Source organism: Nomascus leucogenys, chromosome 1a, assembly GCF_006542625.1.
Source record: "Nomascus leucogenys isolate Asia chromosome 1a, Asia_NLE_v1, whole genome shotgun sequence".
Taxonomy (NCBI): Eukaryota; Metazoa; Chordata; class Mammalia; order Primates; family Hylobatidae; genus Nomascus; species Nomascus leucogenys.
This window is the reverse complement of record NC_044381.1, coordinates 13,416,706-13,435,688: the sequence shown is the minus strand read 5'-3', so window position 1 is coordinate 13,435,688 and position 18,983 is coordinate 13,416,706. Positions and strand designations below refer to the sequence as shown.

General features: G+C 34.3%; 1 protein-coding gene across 1 annotated transcript; it reads right to left on the bottom strand.

The window, feature by feature from the left end:
- Window positions 1-443: 443 nt before the first annotated feature.
- On the bottom strand, window positions 444-18,620 carry TYRP1 (tyrosinase related protein 1). Its single transcript, XM_003260437.4, has 8 exons — window positions 18,527-18,620; window positions 17,637-18,106; window positions 16,193-16,515; window positions 13,378-13,582; window positions 9,587-9,754; window positions 7,327-7,506; window positions 2,550-2,696; window positions 444-1,716 (listed from the first exon to the last, which is right to left on the bottom strand). Exons 2-8 carry the CDS (start codon window positions 18,019-18,021, stop codon window positions 1,511-1,513), a joined length of 1,614 nt encoding a protein of 537 aa, XP_003260485.1. The 5' UTR covers window positions 18,022-18,106; window positions 18,527-18,620; the 3' UTR covers window positions 444-1,510.
- Window positions 18,621-18,983: the final 363 nt, after the last annotated feature.

Sequence of the window (18,983 nt, the reverse complement as noted above, 5' to 3'; positions counted from 1 at the left end):
TCTTATTTTCTTCTCTCCAAATCTATAGTGCCTTGAAATCTTTGATATCTAGTATGTGCTTAATAAATGTTTCTGAAATGAGTAATTAGTAAATTTACAAAAATATAAAGTGAGGTATTTAGTTTCATTGATGTTCTATATAAAAAGGCATCTTACATTATACAGTAATTTCTTTGAAAAGCTGTGAGCATACTGTATTTTAACAAATCGCAATGTATTCCAAGAGAATAAATTGAGTAATTCTAGTGTAAAACATCCTATTGTTATATGCATGCTCTTTGATATATTTTATTTGTTCATCTTGTGTATATACAGCCTTAATATTTTTGAATATAGGAAAACCCAGTAACCAATCAGGGATACATAACTTATACTTGTTTCTGTTTGTAGAATTTAGATCTCAGTTTAGCCATTTTCTATGTGCATGATTACTATTGTTATTATTTATTTTTACCAATTTTAATAAAAATGTTCACTTATGACCACCTTATACAGTTCTTTGGAAGATTGTTTCATAGCACAAGATCAAAAAGAGAAAATATATTTCATGTTAGAAGAGAAGGGAAAATATAGCATTCGTATAGAACTAGATAAAAAAGAAGATCAATGAAATAATATGTTAATATTTCACTTGGAAAATACATAAAAGGCTGATAAATGATAAGAGAATGCTATTTAAATGAAGCACAGTGGTTGGAATACTATTTATAGAGCAGTATCAAACATGTTCTCCATATGCCTTCTTCGTGGACCTCTAAAATGTTAGAAGAGAAATTAGTAGGTGAAATGTATGGATAGGTAGTTCCTTTTTCAGTGAATTGAGAGGCAGGGAAACACAGTGGCAAACACAGGCAATATCGATTGTTGCTTAAGAAAGTGAAGATTTTCCCTCTCCAAAGTTTGACAAAGATGGTGATTTTGTTGTAGCCTTGAACCTGAGACTAAATAGTGTATGTTGACTAAATAATATATTTGATTGGTCTTCAAATTGGAACATTAATTTGAAAAAGTTAATCAAAATTTCATTTGTTTATAACCACACATAATTTGCTTTAATTAATAACTGTGGTTTTCTTTAAATCTGTTGACAAATATCCGTGAATGGAAATGTGTTTATGTTTTAACATTTTAGAAATGCCCATTTATGTATTTTAAGTGGACATTTGCTATCAAACATTATTTTCCTTTACAGGTAAACAAAGCACAGTAGTTTACTTATATCTTCACATACTCAACCTTTAAATCATGCCAAAGATCTTCACACTATCCTTAAATATCACGGAGTTTAGTGTCACTCACCATTTTAAATAGAACTGAAAACTAAAACCCATTGAAAAGATTCTGAAAGGGTCTTCCCAGTTTGAAAAGTATGCCTGGATCTTTAATTCTAACATATGCTTGTATTAGAAAGAAGGTAACAAAGTGAAAGAAAATACAGTTAATAACTCAATCTATTATATTCAACCAGGTGGTTTTGTGATACTAATGCATAAAAGAGTAGGGGCATTTGTTAGACCACAGACTGATTAGGATTCCGGAGTTTTTCATATTCTTCAGCATAGCATTGATACTGATCAGTGAGGAGAGGCTGGTTAGCTTCATCCATACTGCGTCTGGCACGAATCAGATAAGAAGCAGTCCCAAAAATGAGTGCAACCAGTAACAAAGAGGCAACTACTGCTATGGCAATTATCTCAGGTACACTAAACTCCCGACCTATTTGGAAAGGATGGTAAAAATAAAAAGATAAATATTAAAATAGTTATCACCAAAAAGTGGACACCTGAAATTTAGAAATGTCTATTTTAACAGAAATCCTCATATTTAATTTATTCTGGGCACATGGCCTTGAAGCCACTTCCTGATTTCTTTTAATGAGTGGACCCTATTGGGATAGTCATTGTCATTTCCATTTCATTTTGTGAAAGTGAGAGAATGATGACTCAATGAGTTTGAGTCACTTGCCCATGTCACTTGGTTAGTAAGCAATAAAGTTGGCTTTGGAGCCCGGGTATTTTCGAATATAAGTCTTGTACTTTTCCACTATGCCCTACTGCCTTTGTTGGGAAAAAGATTTAAATAAGAAATTTTTGAATTTCAAAATCTCAGAAAAATACCTAGGAGTATCTCACTCCCTTTTCCTTTAAGATAGATAAATGCAGGCAACATGGTATAGTAGAAAAATTGGGGCATATTCCATGGGCCTAAGGTCAAACTCATTCTCTTCCCTCATTAGAAATGTGAACCTGTAACAGTTAACCTATTTAAGCCTCAGCTTCCTTATTTGTGAAATGAAGATTTTCATACTCACCCCAAAGCATTGTGAGGATTAAATGAGATAGGGTGCTGTACAGTAAGATCAATATCAGCTTAGTGTGGACTCTCAACAAATATCAAATTCCTTCCCTTATCCTCAAATAAAAATACAAATGAAAGTTTCTAAGTCCAAATGGAAAACATAGCTTCAGAATACCGTGATTACTCTACTTGAAAGACAACACATTTGCTTTTGGAAATTATCACAGTAAAAATACACTTTCAACACTCACTTGGCCATTGAACTTCATAAGTGTATCCCAGGTTGTCTGGAGCAGTAACAAACATTTCTGTGTTGGTGACTGGGGGCCAGAATGGCACCATGTTGTATTGTCTATTATGTCCAATAGGGGCATTTTCCAATGGAAATGTGGATATATCTAAATTATTCCAAAGACAACTTATTAATAAACATAATAAAATTAATATTCCTATCATTATTGAGCCCTAAAGGCATCCAATATTCAAGGAGAACATGAAAGAATTTTATTCTTATTTTACACTGAATAAAGACATGAAGTTTCACTACAGCAGGATGGGAAATTACATAAAACAGAAAATGCTTTGAATACGGTACCAATATACCACTTAATAAAAAAGAGAGTTTAAAAGCAGGGAAGTTTTAGTATTTCATCATCTATGATGATCTTGAATAATTTCTAAAAATTACTTAAAGCAATTTGAATAAAATTCATTAAATGTGTTTTTCAAAGCCAAAGAAAACATAAACCTGTAATTTGCTGTGGAATCAGTTGTAATTTAAATTTGAGATATGGCATATCTATTAGAGGCAGTGCTTGTTTATGAATATTTCTGGTTAATATTTTTTATTTTTTCTGTTAACTTTTAGAGAAATCAATATTAGCTTTATTCCTAGGGCTTTACTCTGTTAGCAAAAAATACTTAAAAGTTTGAATCAAGGTCCTGGAATTCTATTCACTTCCTGATACCTCATGGATATAAACTATGGACATTTATATTATGAATGAGTTTCTATCATCAGGAATAAAAGGAATGAAATCTTTTGTGGCAAAAGATGTTTCTATCTTTTTTTGTTCTATATTTATGTTGGTACAATTAAACACCAAATAGAATGTCACACACACACAAAAAAAGAGTTAGAAGTGGGATTGGGCAGACACCAATGGGAACATAAGGCAGTATTAACTGGTGGGGCCTTTAAGAGGTGATTGAATTATGAGAATTCTGCCCTAAAGAATAGATCAATCCACTCATGGATTCATGGGTTAATGGGTTATCATGGTAGAAGAACTGGTAACTTTATTAAGGAGGAGGAGACACTTAAGCTAAGACACAGCCTCTGGACCATGTGACACCCTGTGCTGACTCAGGGACTCTGCAGAAAGTCCCCACCAGTAAGGCTTTCACAGCTGTGGCCCCTCAACTTTGGATTTCTCAGCCTTCATAACTGTAAGAAATAAATTCAGTTTCTTAATTCATTACTCAGTTTCAGGTATTCTGTTATAAGCAACAGAAAACAAACTAAGACAGCTAAGTATAAGATTTTCTCTTTGCTATAGATGTAATGCCTTGACAGGTATAGTGATTCCGTGAATCATGGAAGGGTGTTTCAGCATCTGGATTGAAGAAAAATTGATCATAGAAATGCCAAGTAGTGTTGATATTTTTGTGACTTTAAATTTATTGTGTATTAAAGCTAATTAAATATTTATCTGATAAAATCTACCAAGTACCTACTAGTGCCAGACACTGGCCTAGGCATTTAGGCTGTGGCATTGAAAAAAAGAGACAATATTTTTATTCTCAAGTAATTCACATATTAGTGTATTATAAATTCATTGTTTATTAACATTAGATATTAAGATTAATAATTTAGAAATTTTTTAAAATTCCCCATTTTAGTTTTCTGCTTCACCCTGATTTGACCAGCCTCAGTCCAGTTCAGCTTCAGCTGTGTGATAAAGTTTTGTCCGTTAAAATGAGGGGAGAAATAATAGTAAAAATAACAATAGCAATTGGATTGTCATGTAACTTTCCTATGCAAGATCCTCCATGGCCCCCTATCTCTCTTAGAGTTAATTCCAGTATCCTTCAGGCTCTGCCTCCTGTTATCCCTTTGACCTTACTATCTCTCACCATTCTCTCCCCAGATCCTACTCTACTCCAGCCACAGTTGGCTCCCTGTTCCTTTGTCTTAGGACATTCTTCTTCCATATATCTACACAGTACTTCCTATCCTATTTCCTGATATTATTTGTCTATAGAGACTTCCACCATCTAACACGCTGTATATTTATTTACATATGGTTATTGTCAATTTTATCAACAGGAAGAAAAGTTTCAGGAAGAAAATTTGTTTGTGAATTTTGTATACTATCATATTTCTGGTGCCTTAAATACTGACCAGGAAACAGTAGATTTGAAAATAATATATATGAAAAGACTTAAGTGTATGTGTGATTACTTCATTTCTCTCGCAGCTCAAAAAGTAAAGTAGTGATCACTCTTGGAAATGTATAAACTGCTTCTTCTGAAAATACACTGAACTTCTGGGCTGCTATATTTAAAACTTAATTCATGTAATTCTTAGTTGAAATAAAAGAGAAGGAATTGACTTGAATGTGTATATAGATCAAAAACGTTAGTAAATAGAAATTAACATGGTAGTAACTAGAGTTTGGATGCTCTCAATTGTACTATTTCATGTCTAATGAAAGGAACCTGTAATGGACATTACTATTTGAATGACTCTACTTTTCTTTATCTGTAAAGTGTAATTTTTGTTCCTTTCCAAGCCTAATAATTCTATTATTCTGCACTTTGTAAAGAGCTTTCTATATTTTAAAAAACCTTTCAATCATTTTGAAAAAGAATTCCATCCCTCCACTCCTAGATTTATTTTAAACAAGACTTTTGCTTTACAGACAGTTTTATAAATCTTTTATCTTTCTAATTTTTCTTTCTCTTCTTCACAGTTGTTTTTTGACACTGCTTTCTAAAACGTATTTGCAGGTACAAGGAATATTTAAGAAGGAGGCTAATTGTTTCAGCTTAGCTTTCATGCAATTTGCAAATGTTTACATTGACCTATCCTATAATTTTATGGCCACATTTTATCAGAAATGTGCTGCAGGGTAGTTTCCTATTTTTTATTTAAGTGCGTATTTCTCTTCCCACTGCAATTCAAGTTACTGAGAAACCTTATGCTACACATATTGCAAACAAAGAAAATATCAGAAAAAAATGTTCAAAAGGTATTTTCTTGGTTCATCAATGACCTTTAAGTTAAAATCTGGAGAACCTTTAACAACTTGGTATCAATGTGAAATAATTATATTTTCAGCCAAGATACACAAGGTGAAGGAATAGGAATATCTTTCCTTTCTTTCATAGGTGAAAGAAAACTCCACTTCAGAGACTTGCCAGGTTACTCAATAGTCTCCATTTCCTCTAAAAAGTTTAGTAACACCCACGGCATTGTGAACAACTGAATAAATACAACTTGAACATTGCCCATGTAGTTCCCAGAAGTGCATGTTTAACAAAAGTTTGTTTCGTTAATTCCTAAACCTATTAATTTGAGTTTACTCATTATGGTAATAAAAGTAATCTAGTTAAACAGACATAAAGTGGTCATCATGACCGTAAAACAAGGAGAAGGATGTTGTTTTTATAGTATGTAAATTGAACATTTTGGAAAGATTCGTTGAAGGTGTATGGCTAAAATATTTGCCCTCATACTGTATTTCAAAAGTCACTCGTTTATTGTTTCACTTTTAAAAAAGCTGACAGTGTAAATTATAGATAATTAATTATGGTTGCCATTATGTATATAAATACACATGAAAATGAGATGAAACTCTAATAACTGAACTCATAACTGATTGAAAACTAACTCTGTCTCTGTCAGCCAGGCTAGAATGCAGTGGTGTGATCTTGGCTAACTGCAACCTCTACCTCCTAGGGTCAAGTGATTCTCCTGCCTCAGTCTCCCCAGTAGCTGGGATTACAGGTGCCCACCGTCATGCCTGGCTAATTTTTGTATTTTTAGTAGAGACAGGGTTTCACTATGTTGACCAGGCTGGTCTCAAAGTTCTGGGCTCAAGTGATCCTCCCGCCTCGGCTTCCCAAAGTGCTGCGATTACAGGCTTATGTGTAAGTTGTTTCTGAAATAATTTTTGATGGAACAAACTATTTTTATCAATTTCATCAATTAATGGTCCTAATTAGGTTGGATTAGAGGACCTTATTTCACACATACACACATAGAAATGAAACCATGCCTAATGGATACATAAATCAATAGGTAGTTAAGCTACAATATCATGTTTATGTGCGTGAGGAGCTAAAGGCACAGAAGCCAAAATTTAGAATGCTTTCAACATACGAAAATTTGTGATGTTTTAACCAGTGGAAGCACTTTTATTGTTTGAAAAATAATGCTAGCCTCTCAGCTTCATAGGAAGGCAGAGAAAGAGGCCTTTTAAATAGTATTTTAAAGAATGCATTAAAATGAACTTAAAAGAGATTTCCTATAGTGTGATATAAAAGCCAACATTAACTTTTCAAGTGGAACACAATTTCTATTTGTGAGAGGCCACTAAGTAATAAAAATAAGAACTGTGGACTATGGGTATACAATTTTTAGTCTTTTGGGAGATCAAAGAAGAGCTCTATAAGGTTTTCCTCATTTATATTTAAAAGTAATGAGAATTTATGTTGGAAGATGAGGGTAAGAACAATTTGTGAAACATAGTAGCCATTTTTTCATAGCAAAAATTAGGAGAGATGATTTGGTTAGTCCCAGCAAATGGTTAAAAATATCATCCTATAATAACTATTTGGAGAGAATTCTTGCCTGCATTTTCAAAGTAGAATTGAATGTCTGGAAGTGACTTGATATTACAGCTATGCTATCCTTATTTTGAAAGTGTTTTTATGTGCTGAGTGCTCAGCTTGAACTGATAACTATGCCATCTAAACAATCCGCTCAGCTGCGCACGCAAAAGGCATATGAAAATGTCTTACCAGCATTGTATCTCCTCAGCCATTCATCAAAGACTGCATCCGTGAAAGTGTGCAGGAGGACAAAAATAGGATCATTTGGAGACAAATGGGTTTGTCCCCCTGTTCCATTCAGGAATAGATGAGCCAAATTGTGAAGGCTTCGAACAGCAGGGTCATACTTTCCTGTGGGATCACTGTAACCTAGACACATAGTAACGAGGAGAACAGTAAAACCATTGCAAATATTTTACTTTCCCCGTTAATAGCAATGATTATATTGGGAAACAACTTTTCCAAGGCTTGTCAGGCCAATTTTTGCCTTAATATAACAGCACTGCTTCTCTGTACCTATGGTTGATGACATTTGTTTGCTATACCCAGAGCTAGGTTGGTTTTATGCTAGTGGCGTGACATTCTAAATGTAGCCTCCAGGTTAAAAATAATGACCTGCCAAGGATACCAGTCAAAATATATAGACACTCTATTTGACAAGGCAGACATTGTTCTACATGGGAATAAAGATAGTGAAAATCTCCAGGTTCTGCTAAAAACTGCTGACACAATTGGGAGAAGAATGCTCTGGTTGTCTTGGAACTTAAGTTGCCAGATGTTACTTCAGCCTCCTACCTTATTTTTGAATGACTGTCAGCATGTTTATTTTTGGAAAACTATTTTTTGTGGGGAAGCTACAATTCCTCAGGGCTTTCTTACCATCTTTGTGCTAGTTTTAAACATTGGGAAAACTTACTGTCAAAACATTTGTACAGCTTTTGATAAATATCTCAATTCCATATATATATACACACATATATATATACACACACACATGTATATATATATATTCCATATATAAGGGAGAAAACAAGAATAGGTATAAGATAGGTCATAAATAAAAATGGAGGGTCTAAGATGTAGGATGTCTAATTGGGTTGAAGGACCAGAGGGTTGAGATCAGGGAATGGTTGTGCATTATAAAATGAAATCAGAATTTAAAATATGTTAACCAGTTCTCTCTTCATCTAAGATGAATTGTATAGTTGTAGCCACTTACTTAGTCACCTATGCATTTTTTCAAGCATCTATTCCATTGTTATTTGACTCAAAAACGTTTACAGATTGTCTGTGGTATATATGGAATGTGGCTTGACACTAGTCTTTTTATACATTTTGTCAGGAAATAAGTATAATTGTCTTCTGATTGGGCATTATGAAGACACAATCTGTACATTTTTAAAAAAATTAGTGCTGATGGCCTTAGTTTACAGATTAGCCAAAATATAGTGATTTTTTATTGAATCGTATTCAAATCAGTGCATTCAGGTAGTTATTAAAATGATCAAAAATAGGTTTAAATGGCATATGATTTTGAGACTAGAAGGTGAGATAATTAAAAATAATTATTAGATTTATATACCAAGTATCTCTGATCATAGGGCAGAGAAATGTATTTGCATTTTTTGGGGAGATGGGATGCATTAGACATGAACAATGCTATATTGAAGGTAAAAATTTAACAATAACAAGTTTATAAGATAAAAGTAATTATATTCTTTTGAAGACTTTAAATATATATTTTTATATATATAGCATCATTTGGAGGTATCAAAATTTATTATACAAAGACACTGGATTTCGAAAATTTGAATTTGAACCTATGCTCTGTTAGTATCTAGCTGAATATCTTGTGATAATAATTTTACCTGTTTATACCTCACTTTCCTCAGCTTTAAGATACTTTGTGTGAAATAAGGAAAAACAAGTTAAGCATCAGTAGATGCTAATTTGAATTTGTACAGACTTTTGAAAAAAGTTGCAGGTTAATACTGACCTAAATAAAACATACGCACAAGCAAGGCTTTACTCAGCGTCAGCTAATTGTTTGGAATTATTTTATTATTACTCTATTTTTTTAAAAAAGTAAACTCATTTAATACACTGTCAAAGTCTTGAATATTGTTTGCCAATGCTAGAGACCTTGAAATAGTTGCACATATTGGCCAGCTAGGTACCAGAAATTTGAATTTAAATAGCTTTTGGGTGTTTAAGAAATTGGAGCATGATTTCCAAGGGCTTCACCTATAATGAAAAGAGCTTCATGGTTGGACTCTTCTCTTTAAGAAAGCTCCTTTTTCGAGCAGGTGTATCATAATAAACAATCTCATTCACATAAACACACAGGATTAATATACTATTCAAAGACTTCTCAAAGAAACTTGCTTTTGAATAATTCAGTTTACTCTGATAACTAGATCTTTTCAAAATACTGATTTCATTTACTTGCCTTCCACTGTGTTTCGGAAACTGTTTGTAGAGTTGGAATAAAAAGGAGGCGTGTCAAATAAACCAACTTCCAAGCACTGAGCGACATCCTGTGGTTCAGGAAGACGTTGCACCATTGGTCTGGCCACATTTCCAGCTGGATTTCTCCTAATTGGCCCACTCTCAGTGCCTGCAGAAAAAAATGGGATGTGCAAACATTTACACAATGTTTGGAGGTCTTATTGTTGCTCTTTAAAACTTTATACATAGCATGAATATGAAATATAGGTTTTCCTTGGTATAAAAGAAAATTTAAAAATGCATACTTGGTAGCATTAAAATGAGAAAATCTAAGTTACCATGTCCCACTTCTTTGAATCAAGTAGATATGAGATACACAAAAGTATCTGAAGGAAAAAAAAGAATCATACTAACAGATACAGGTCTTGATATTTGTTAAATCAATATATGCTTCTTTCACAAGAATGTATTAAAATGAAAATTCCATGGAAAATTTTTGAATTTTGCCAAAGATAATCTCATAAACCTAGTTCTACACTAAAATCTATATGTCACATATATGTGATATTTTGTATGCAAATGCTATCTATTTAAACCTTCAGAGAAATAAGGAAAAAGAACCTTGTATTTCTTTGGAAAGTGATACATATATCAACCAACACACATTTTTCAACTTGTTCAGCAATTAATGTGAGAAGTAATGAAATTTTGTGAAAGGCAGTAACAAACAAAGAACTATGATACTAGGGATAGATAATATGATAGGAGCCTTAAAGAAGAGAGATGGTGGGAGGAAGCAGGGAAAGAGAGAGATCCTGCCCAGTCAGATCTCCAGAAAGGCTTTATAAAGAAGAAAGATTTACAAAAAGCTCCATAGGATTAAGAAAAATTTTCATAGGTGAAATAAAAGAAATTTTACAAGACAAACATTTTAAGCAGAGGAAACGGCAAGAGATGATACACTTTCTTCTGTCTGTAACAAAACCCCTTATCTATAACAAAAAAAGTTTGTATCCCACAGACTTGGCACAGTACATGGCATTTAATAGGTGCTGAAGAGTTGTTTGGTGCCTGTCATTATATGGAAAAGATCATGTTAGCTGGAAAAAAAAAAGGCGGGGGGAGGGGCGCTGTTTGGGAAATAGTTTGCCTGGAGTATGTGCCAGGAGAGTAGTGGACTGTAGGAAAGAAAAGAAGATAGACCAGAGCTGTATTGTGAAAAAAAATCAAGTATCAAGATAAGAAAGTTATTTGTAATTTATTAGGAAGTGGAGAGAAGTCAAAACCTTAGATGGGTGCGAGGAGAGGTGATTGGTTGGGAGAATTTTGCATCATTCTGTCCCAGTGGTCTCCAGAAAGGAATATATGTGCTGTAGAGGGACAAGCAAAATAATCCACTAATCTGGGGAGAGATAATTTTACAACTTCAACTCATATTCCTTTTCCTTCATTCAGAAAGCCTCCCATGTTCTATGCTTTATAATTGATGTAACAATCAGAACCTGTTAAATCAGCATAATGAAATTTATATAATATGTAACTAAAACATATGCCTCAGTTGGGATTGGAAACTATTTATTGAGTGTACATTATCACCAAAAACTTCCACCATCACTAGCTAAATTATCAATTCAAGCTCATGTTTTGGGGATTACTGCTCAGGAAGCTATCAATAAATCCCAAGAAACAAATATTCATTACTTGAGTTTCAAAACATTACATTCTAATTTGCCCTCACAGAGTTCCATAGTAGAAAATGCTGATAGTAAAGAAACTAGTTTAAATAAAAAATAAACAAGTTTATTTTTTATTCCAGTGATTCTTAAATTTGTTTGCATATGGACAACCTTTGTCATTGCACCTAACATCCTATGGACCAAAGTCCTGTGGAATTTCCACATAAAAATAAGTGGAAAGTTGCACATGTCTGAAGAAGAAATACATTTGAGAAGTATTGTGAATAAAGAACAGTGTTTTTCTATGTTGATTCAAAGATGGTATTTTGGTGGCTGGAAGAATGTTAGCTGCAATAAAATAATAACTATTTTCAATCCACCAAGTTTGGTGCATTAATTTTGAATATTGGAGAAATACTATGCAACAGGCATGTGAAGACGTGGGTATGGAATATTTAAAGAAGGTTTTATCTAAAGTTGGAAACGTGTGGATCTCCAGTAAAAGAAGATGAATGGAACTACAGAAATGGACAAGATCATTAAAGAAGAAAGGTAATAGAAGAAAGAATTGTTATGAAGACTAAATAAATATGAAGACTATATCAACGCATTTCATACCATATCAGATACATAATATATGTTCAATAAAATGATAGTTTTTCCTTTTCCTTTGCCTTATAAATAAAATGTCTGCTATTTATCTCTTGCAGTGAGACAAGGGATAATCTTAAAAATTTTTTAACCTAAAATAAATATTCTTCAATTTGTCATGAGACTATGTGTCTGAGTTAGGAGACTTGTCATATTAATTGACAAGAAAAATTATGATGAAAAGAAAATCTCTTCCTCTTTCTTCCCCCTCCTGTGCTATGATTGTATTTACTCATTTAAACTGTGTTTTATTTTGGTATCCAATCATCAGAGTGATTGGGAAATGTCTACAAATCTCTCAGGCCAAAATGCAATGGCCTGGTCAGAAAGAGTACAAACGTTTTGGCACTTGCAGACATCCTGAACCTCAATTTCATTTCTCTGCCACAAGGTGGGACCATGCATTCAGCATACCAAACAAATACAAATTTATTCTAAGTTTTAAACTTCTACAGAGGAAATTTTCATATATTATCACTTCTCTTGTTCCTATACATTGCTAAATAATCTAATGGTGAAAATGTATACCTAATTCTTCCTGATTTATTTAGAGTATTTTTTATTTAAGTTCATAAAATAATTTAATGCTTGATGCATAAAATAATATATGTAGAATAAATACGTGGTGATTATAATAATAAAAAAATTCACATAACTCTTATTTTTATATGGAAGAACAATCAAAAGAGCCATACATGCCTGAAGAAGAAAAATAAGATGAGGTAGGGGATGTCTAATAATTAAACCTTGTGTTACTAGCACAGGCACAAATAATAATATGATCCAAAGAAGAGAACAGAAAGCTCAGGAAGAGATCTACATGTGGCAGAAACTTGACCTGTGACAGAGGTGGCATTCAGATCACTGGAGAAAGGATGCTGGGACAACTGATTAGGCGTTCTCTTATAGTGTTCACTTTGGAAGAGCTGGAAAGCAGCTAGGGGGCAGACATCAGTACAATATACTCCTTTTCTGAAAACTGTCCTCCATATCAGCTTTTGTTTTCTAACTTTATAACTGCAAGCATATATTTGGTTTGTTTCTTTTCTTTTTTTTTCTTCCCAGGGCATTTCCAACTTTTTGCCTATTTTTCACATTTTCTTAGGAAACATTTTTTGTGAAATTCCAACACGAGACACATGACTACTAAGTAGTGCTAAGAAAACTAAGAGGATTAGTTTATACAACTAGACATTTCCAAAATAAGAAAGTTAGCAAGATATTGACCAAATTACTCAAGAAAGGCAGTGTAAAAATGTGTAGGCACTTTCTGTTTCCCCTGGAGCAACTTATAGAGTGCCTTGAACATTCTAGGTGCTTAATGAATGCCTGGTACACTGTTTCTCTATAATAAAAGTAGATTTTAGTCTGAATTCTCTAGTAGAATGAAGGGCCTTTCAGGCAACATATTTAATCTCTTTATCTAAAAAGAAATTCTGACTCCAAGCTATCATTTGCAACTTACTGTTACAAAGTGTCCCCAGGGTATCATAATCTTCCAAGGAGTCACAGACCACTCGCCATTGAGAAAAGACAGAGTTTGGGCTTATTAGAGTGGAATCAAAGTTGCTTCTGGATCCCATCAAGTCATCCGTGCAGATATCACAGACATTTTTCCCCGTCGCAAAATTCCAGTAAGGAAGGGAGAAAGAAGGCTCTTGCAACATTTCCTAGATCACAGAAACCACATTAATATTCTCCGCTTCTGTTTACAATTATTCCTTTCTGTTTAGTCTACTCTCTGACAGTCTTTCTATTAGCTCTCTTCAGACAATAAGGTACTGGTTAGTTTATCAATGGTGTCTGAGGGGCCCAGAGGAGTTAAAACCTTATTTAACAAAGCTGGTAATTTATTACAAGGTGTCATTTAGGCATTAGAGGGAATGAAACTCAACTCATTATGCAGACATTTCTGAAAATGATTTAGAGGGATAAAGGGTCTTCTTTTTCTTTTTTAAGCAGGTAATTACCTTTATATTGGTTATATAAAAAATTATCAATAACAACATCCACTTATTGGCATTTCCACCTTCTTCCATTTTCCTGTCTTTAATTCAAGCATCATTAACTCTTAGTCTGGAGCCATATCCAGCCTTAAAATATGTTTTGTGGAGTGCTAGTTTTTGTTTTGCTTCTGTTTTTAAATTTAATTTGAATGACTGGGCATTTAGATTCTTGTTTGGCAACAGGCCAATGGACTCTTTCACTCTGAGCACGGAAGGTGTTTTATTTAGGGATCCCTGCCTTAGAATCTAAACTTTTAAGACTCAGGCTTCTGCCTAAATCTTATACTGATAAAAATGCTAAACAGAAGCAGAGTAAATCTTTCTGCCCATTGTTTTTTAGATCAGAGACCTAGTTTCCATTCAGAGCTGATCTCGCATTTTTAAAAATGCTGGCCTCAAGATCACATGCGTATTTCATTCGGTTCTTTAAAACATACATTTCCTTGTTATTTCTCATTTCTTTGGGGCCTTGAGAAGTTCTATTTATGGTATGGGATTTAAATGTAGGGATTGCAATTGTTTTACCTTATCTCTAAAGCACTCAGTATGTTTCTACTTTTTCACTTTAAATCCCTTCCTAGGAAGCATTTTCTTATCCTTGGGTGTTTTAGAGAGCCAAAAGCTTTCCAAGTTATCCCCAGTTATTGGTCTCCAGGGGTTTGTAGTCCTGCTTTAGAAGCCATCATTGTGGTTCACAAAAATTAGTGACAGCTTCCAAGGGATCATTAAGAATCGGTTTGTGGTTCAGCAACTGACATTTGGGAGCCAGAGCATATTCATGTGGCATTTCAACCATGAATTACATTTAAATTGTAATTTGTTTCATCCCTTGTGCTGTTGGGTTTTTAAAATGTAAGTCATAGAGGTTGAAGTTTACACAGGCAAAACTGAAGCTTTTAGATACTTTCCACCTGCCCTTTCATTTTGGTGTGCCCATGAGAAAATGACTTGAAGGCATGAAGATCTGCAGTCAATTACAAATGACAGATTTATCTACTCATAATCTACTAAATGTCTTACTTGCAATCAGAGCTATAAAATATGACATTCAGAGTATCAGATGAATTCATTTAGTCACTCTCAAACTGCGAATGGATAGTGTACTTTCAAACGAATATTTTATCTTGTATTTTAGTGCATTAATCCTCCCTCTTCTAACGATTTATTTTTTCTCAGAATAATGCTGGCACAGCATTCTGCAAATTAATAGATGAATCTAAACACCTTTCCTTCTTCAGATATTTTTAGCTTAATTTTTATATCTTAACTCGAAGGGGAAGATTCATTGCTGTTATTTCACATAGAAAACAGGTTTACTTTGTGGATTTCCTAGTTGAGATCTAACAACTTAAAATTTTATTTTAAAATTTCAATATTTTTCTCAAGGAACGGAGCAGTTGGTAAAAGAAATAAGAGTAAAGAATCTATGTAACTAGATACTTTAATATGCTTGAAGCTTATCTGCTTAGAAAATAAGCATGAAATAACTGCTTGAGTTGAGGTTCACTTTGTGCCAAGTAGAAAGCCAATGTCTTTTCACTAAAAATATTGCCTGACTGATATAATTATTTTGATATTTTTCAACTTTTTTTCAAATTTTACATATTTTAGGTGTACAACATGGTGCTTTGATGTAAATATACATAGTAAAGTGATTACTACAGCCAAGCAAATTAAAACATCTGTCCTCTTATATAGTGATGTGATATTTTAATAGGTTTCTTCTGTAAGACTCAAAGGGTAGGAAACGTGGAAAAATATAGTTCAATGAAAATATGAGAGACTAAATTGAAAGGAATTATTTTTCACGATTTAAACCCTATACCATGTTGGAAGGAATCATGGCTGGAATGATGAGACATACATTTGGGACTGGAAAGATTGAGAAGTCTCTAACCCACATCATTTGACCAGGAGGAGGAATCTGCTTATATTCAGTAGAGAAGGAAGACATGCAAATGAGATTCTTCTGTTTCAAGCTTTATGAAAGTCATGTTTTCAATGAAACTGCAAAATATTTTTAAACTTTAAATTCATTCTTGCAAATGTCTCATTTTGCTCATTATTGATTTTGCTTTATTTTCACTTCACCAAGAAAAAGATTAATAAGTAACCAAAATAAGAAGAAAACGAAATGCCAAAGACAGGTTAGTAACATAAAATTGCTTTTTCATCAAATGTTCTGATGATTCTGAAAACTAGTGAATTAAGATGACTTACAAACAAGGCATCTTGTCTGTAAAGAGTCTGAAAACTGAAATGCTTCTTACATACCTGCATGTCTTTCTCCAGACGCAGAAGGTGGTACCTGTGCCATGTGAGAAAAGCTGGTCCCTCATGAGAGAAATCCACTTCACCAAAGCTTTCCTGCCCTACCCCAAGGAAAGTCTTTTTGACTGAGTAATAGTGTGTCCAAACAAAGTAGTTATAAATGGAAATGTTCTCAAATTGTGGTGTGTTGCCATCTGGCCCCAATATTTCTTCTGATCTCCTGGTGGCAATGACAAATAAAGGGTGAGTTGTGCGCTTTGCCATATCCAGGGCCTGGACAAAGTGGTTCTTTTCTTCTTTACTTAAGTCCAGAAGATTTCTCCTGACTTTAGGGATACAAAATTCAAGCATGAAAACATCTGCCTTGCGGGGATGGGTAGAGAAAGAGCATAATCATCTTGTAACACACCACGACCCATTTATCCATCTGTTCAAATGTGTTTTAAATTATTTTACACTTTTAAAAATATCCTTAACTAAAACCCTTTCTTCAAGCCTGCTTTCTCTCTCTTTCTTCCCTTTTCTCTCTCCAATTTACTGCATGATTTATATTACCTTTCTTTACCTATGGATTTTATGTTTCTGTGACCTTGTCATGTTGATTTCTGCCCACTGTTGGCACTTTTGTTGGAATTTTCTGTCTTTTTAACATTATAAATCTTCCAAAATTAGGTGATATAACGTAGTAGTTAATACCAAAGAATTATTCTATGACTTTGGGCACATTTTTCCAAGCTTCAGTTTTTTTTTAATCATTAAAATGTGGATAAAAATAATACTTGCTTTATAGAATTGAAAGTTCAAAGAGCACACACATAAAAAGCAATTAGCCCAAGACCTAACTTACAGTAAAGACTCAATACATGTTCTGTTAAACCCTTAGTCTGCTATCTCACACACAGAACACAATCAAATATTGTTGGCTGTTACTGTTCAATGCTTTGTTATTTAATGCTATTTAGTCTGCAGGCCAAACTCTTCATCTCAAATGCTGAATTTGATCATCATGGTGGGAAACTTCTTTAAGGGTCAGCAGGGGTAGTTGCAGAACTAAAATATAAGGGCTAGATAGATCTCAGCACGAATTCCTGGTTTACTAAATATCAGTGATGTGGATTTGAACTTTCTGAACCTCATCTATGACAATTAACATGTTTACCTGAAGGAGTTACTGAATTGACTAGTCATAACACCTAACACAGTTCCTAGGATATAGTGGTTGCTCAACAAATGTTTCAGAAGAAAATATTGATCAGAAGTTCCGAGCTTCAACTCCAACCCTTCACATTAAACAAGTTTCTTAACCTTTCTAAGCCTCAGTTTCCTCAACTATGAAAAGAGAGGGTTGAGCTTATGATTTCCAGGTATTCCTCCAGCTCAAATGATTTAAGATTAAGAATCTTGAGTCTCATGCAGGACTTGTGAACTCATTCATATCTCCACTTACCTATGAGAACCCTCTGGTCACAGGCAGCTCCTCTCCAGCCAGGACGGCATGTCCCACAGTTGTGTCCTGAGAAATTGCCATTGCAGTGACATGTCCTATTGAAGAAGCGCAAGGGCCAGACCTCCCGATCATCTCTGCCATCATGGGGATACTGAGGGCTGTGGGGCCGGGAGTCTGCCGTTACTGCCTCGCATCTGCCCCTCCCTGATGATGAGCCACAGCGGTCTGTCCCAGGCCCAGACACTGGGGACAGGTCTGGGCAACACATACCACTTCTCAAAGCCTCAACAGTGGCACACTGTCTTGGGAATTGAGCCCGGGCCTGCTGAAAAAGCAGCAAGGGGAAGAAGATACAGCCCAGAGAGAGGAGTTTAGGAGCACTCATTCTGCTTGAAGTAAGAATGCAAAACAAAGATCTGGTTTGCAGCCCTTTGTGTAGAAAAGACTGAAGCGCGTAGAGGAAAATCCAGCTGAAACAGAGAAAGTAAAATGAGATTATGCAAGTTTTTCTTGGTACTTAAAATGGTATGCACCCTTCCCAAACCACCTTCAAAATGGAATCCATATGTAAAATGACATTTCACACAAATAATAAAAGTAGTAATTTACCTTTAAAATTTGACACATATAACACCTACATGTGTGATACCCACATAATTAAATTACCTGTCCTCGTCATTTTGTTTTCTTATATACATATACTAGATATCAGTTATCAAAAGCATGAATTAGCAGGTCACCATCATTAATTACATTTAATTTAACCTTGGAGCTGAAGGAAGAATTGGGAACAGATTTCCAGCAAGTTAATTTCTGTGATTTAAAGTCTCTTACACTAACGGAGTTTTGGCAGGAGTCCACACACTCCCCATAGGACTTCTTTCCAGTACCTTAAAATCCTGAAGGATGTCTCTGATGAACTTCCCTTAGAATTGAATGTTTTATATTTGCTTGTGTTTCTTGTCCTCTCACGTCAGAACTGTTAATTGCATGTGGATTGCTGCCTGATAATTAATCCCAAATCTGCTCACCCAAACTAGGGGGCGGGGCTGGTCTTTTTTTCCACCCTTTACTAATCCTTTTCACTTCAGTGAATGTTTCTGCCCTTTAAGGACTTGATCAGCACATGATTCCCTTCCAGCTGATTTCCTTGTGATGCTTAAAGTTTTAAGAAAAGGCCACAAGCACTAATTTGGAATACAAGTCAGAGAAACTAGTGAGATTTGTTTACTTTGCAGATATTTTTTTTTTCCTTTGGCAGTATATCTTTAGAGGCTGAAACAAGGTTAATTACCTTTTCCTAATGACACAAAGGCCAGTCTAGGGTTTGTACCTGATAGTAGCTTT

Excerpts from the sequence above, each read along its gene's own strand:
- TYRP1 (XM_003260437.4), bottom strand. The coding sequence starts at position 18,021 with ATGAGTGCTCCTAAACTCCTCTCTCTGGGCTGTATCTTCTTCCCCTTG. Across the intron at positions 13,583-16,192 it reads GTCTGGAGAAAGACATGCAG|GAAATGTTGCAAGAGCCTTC; the intron begins GTATGTAAGAAG and ends TCTGTGATCTAG. Across the intron at positions 9,755-13,377 it reads CCTGGGGACACTTTGTAACA|GCACTGAGAGTGGGCCAATT; the intron begins GTAAGTTGCAAA and ends TTTTTTCTGCAG.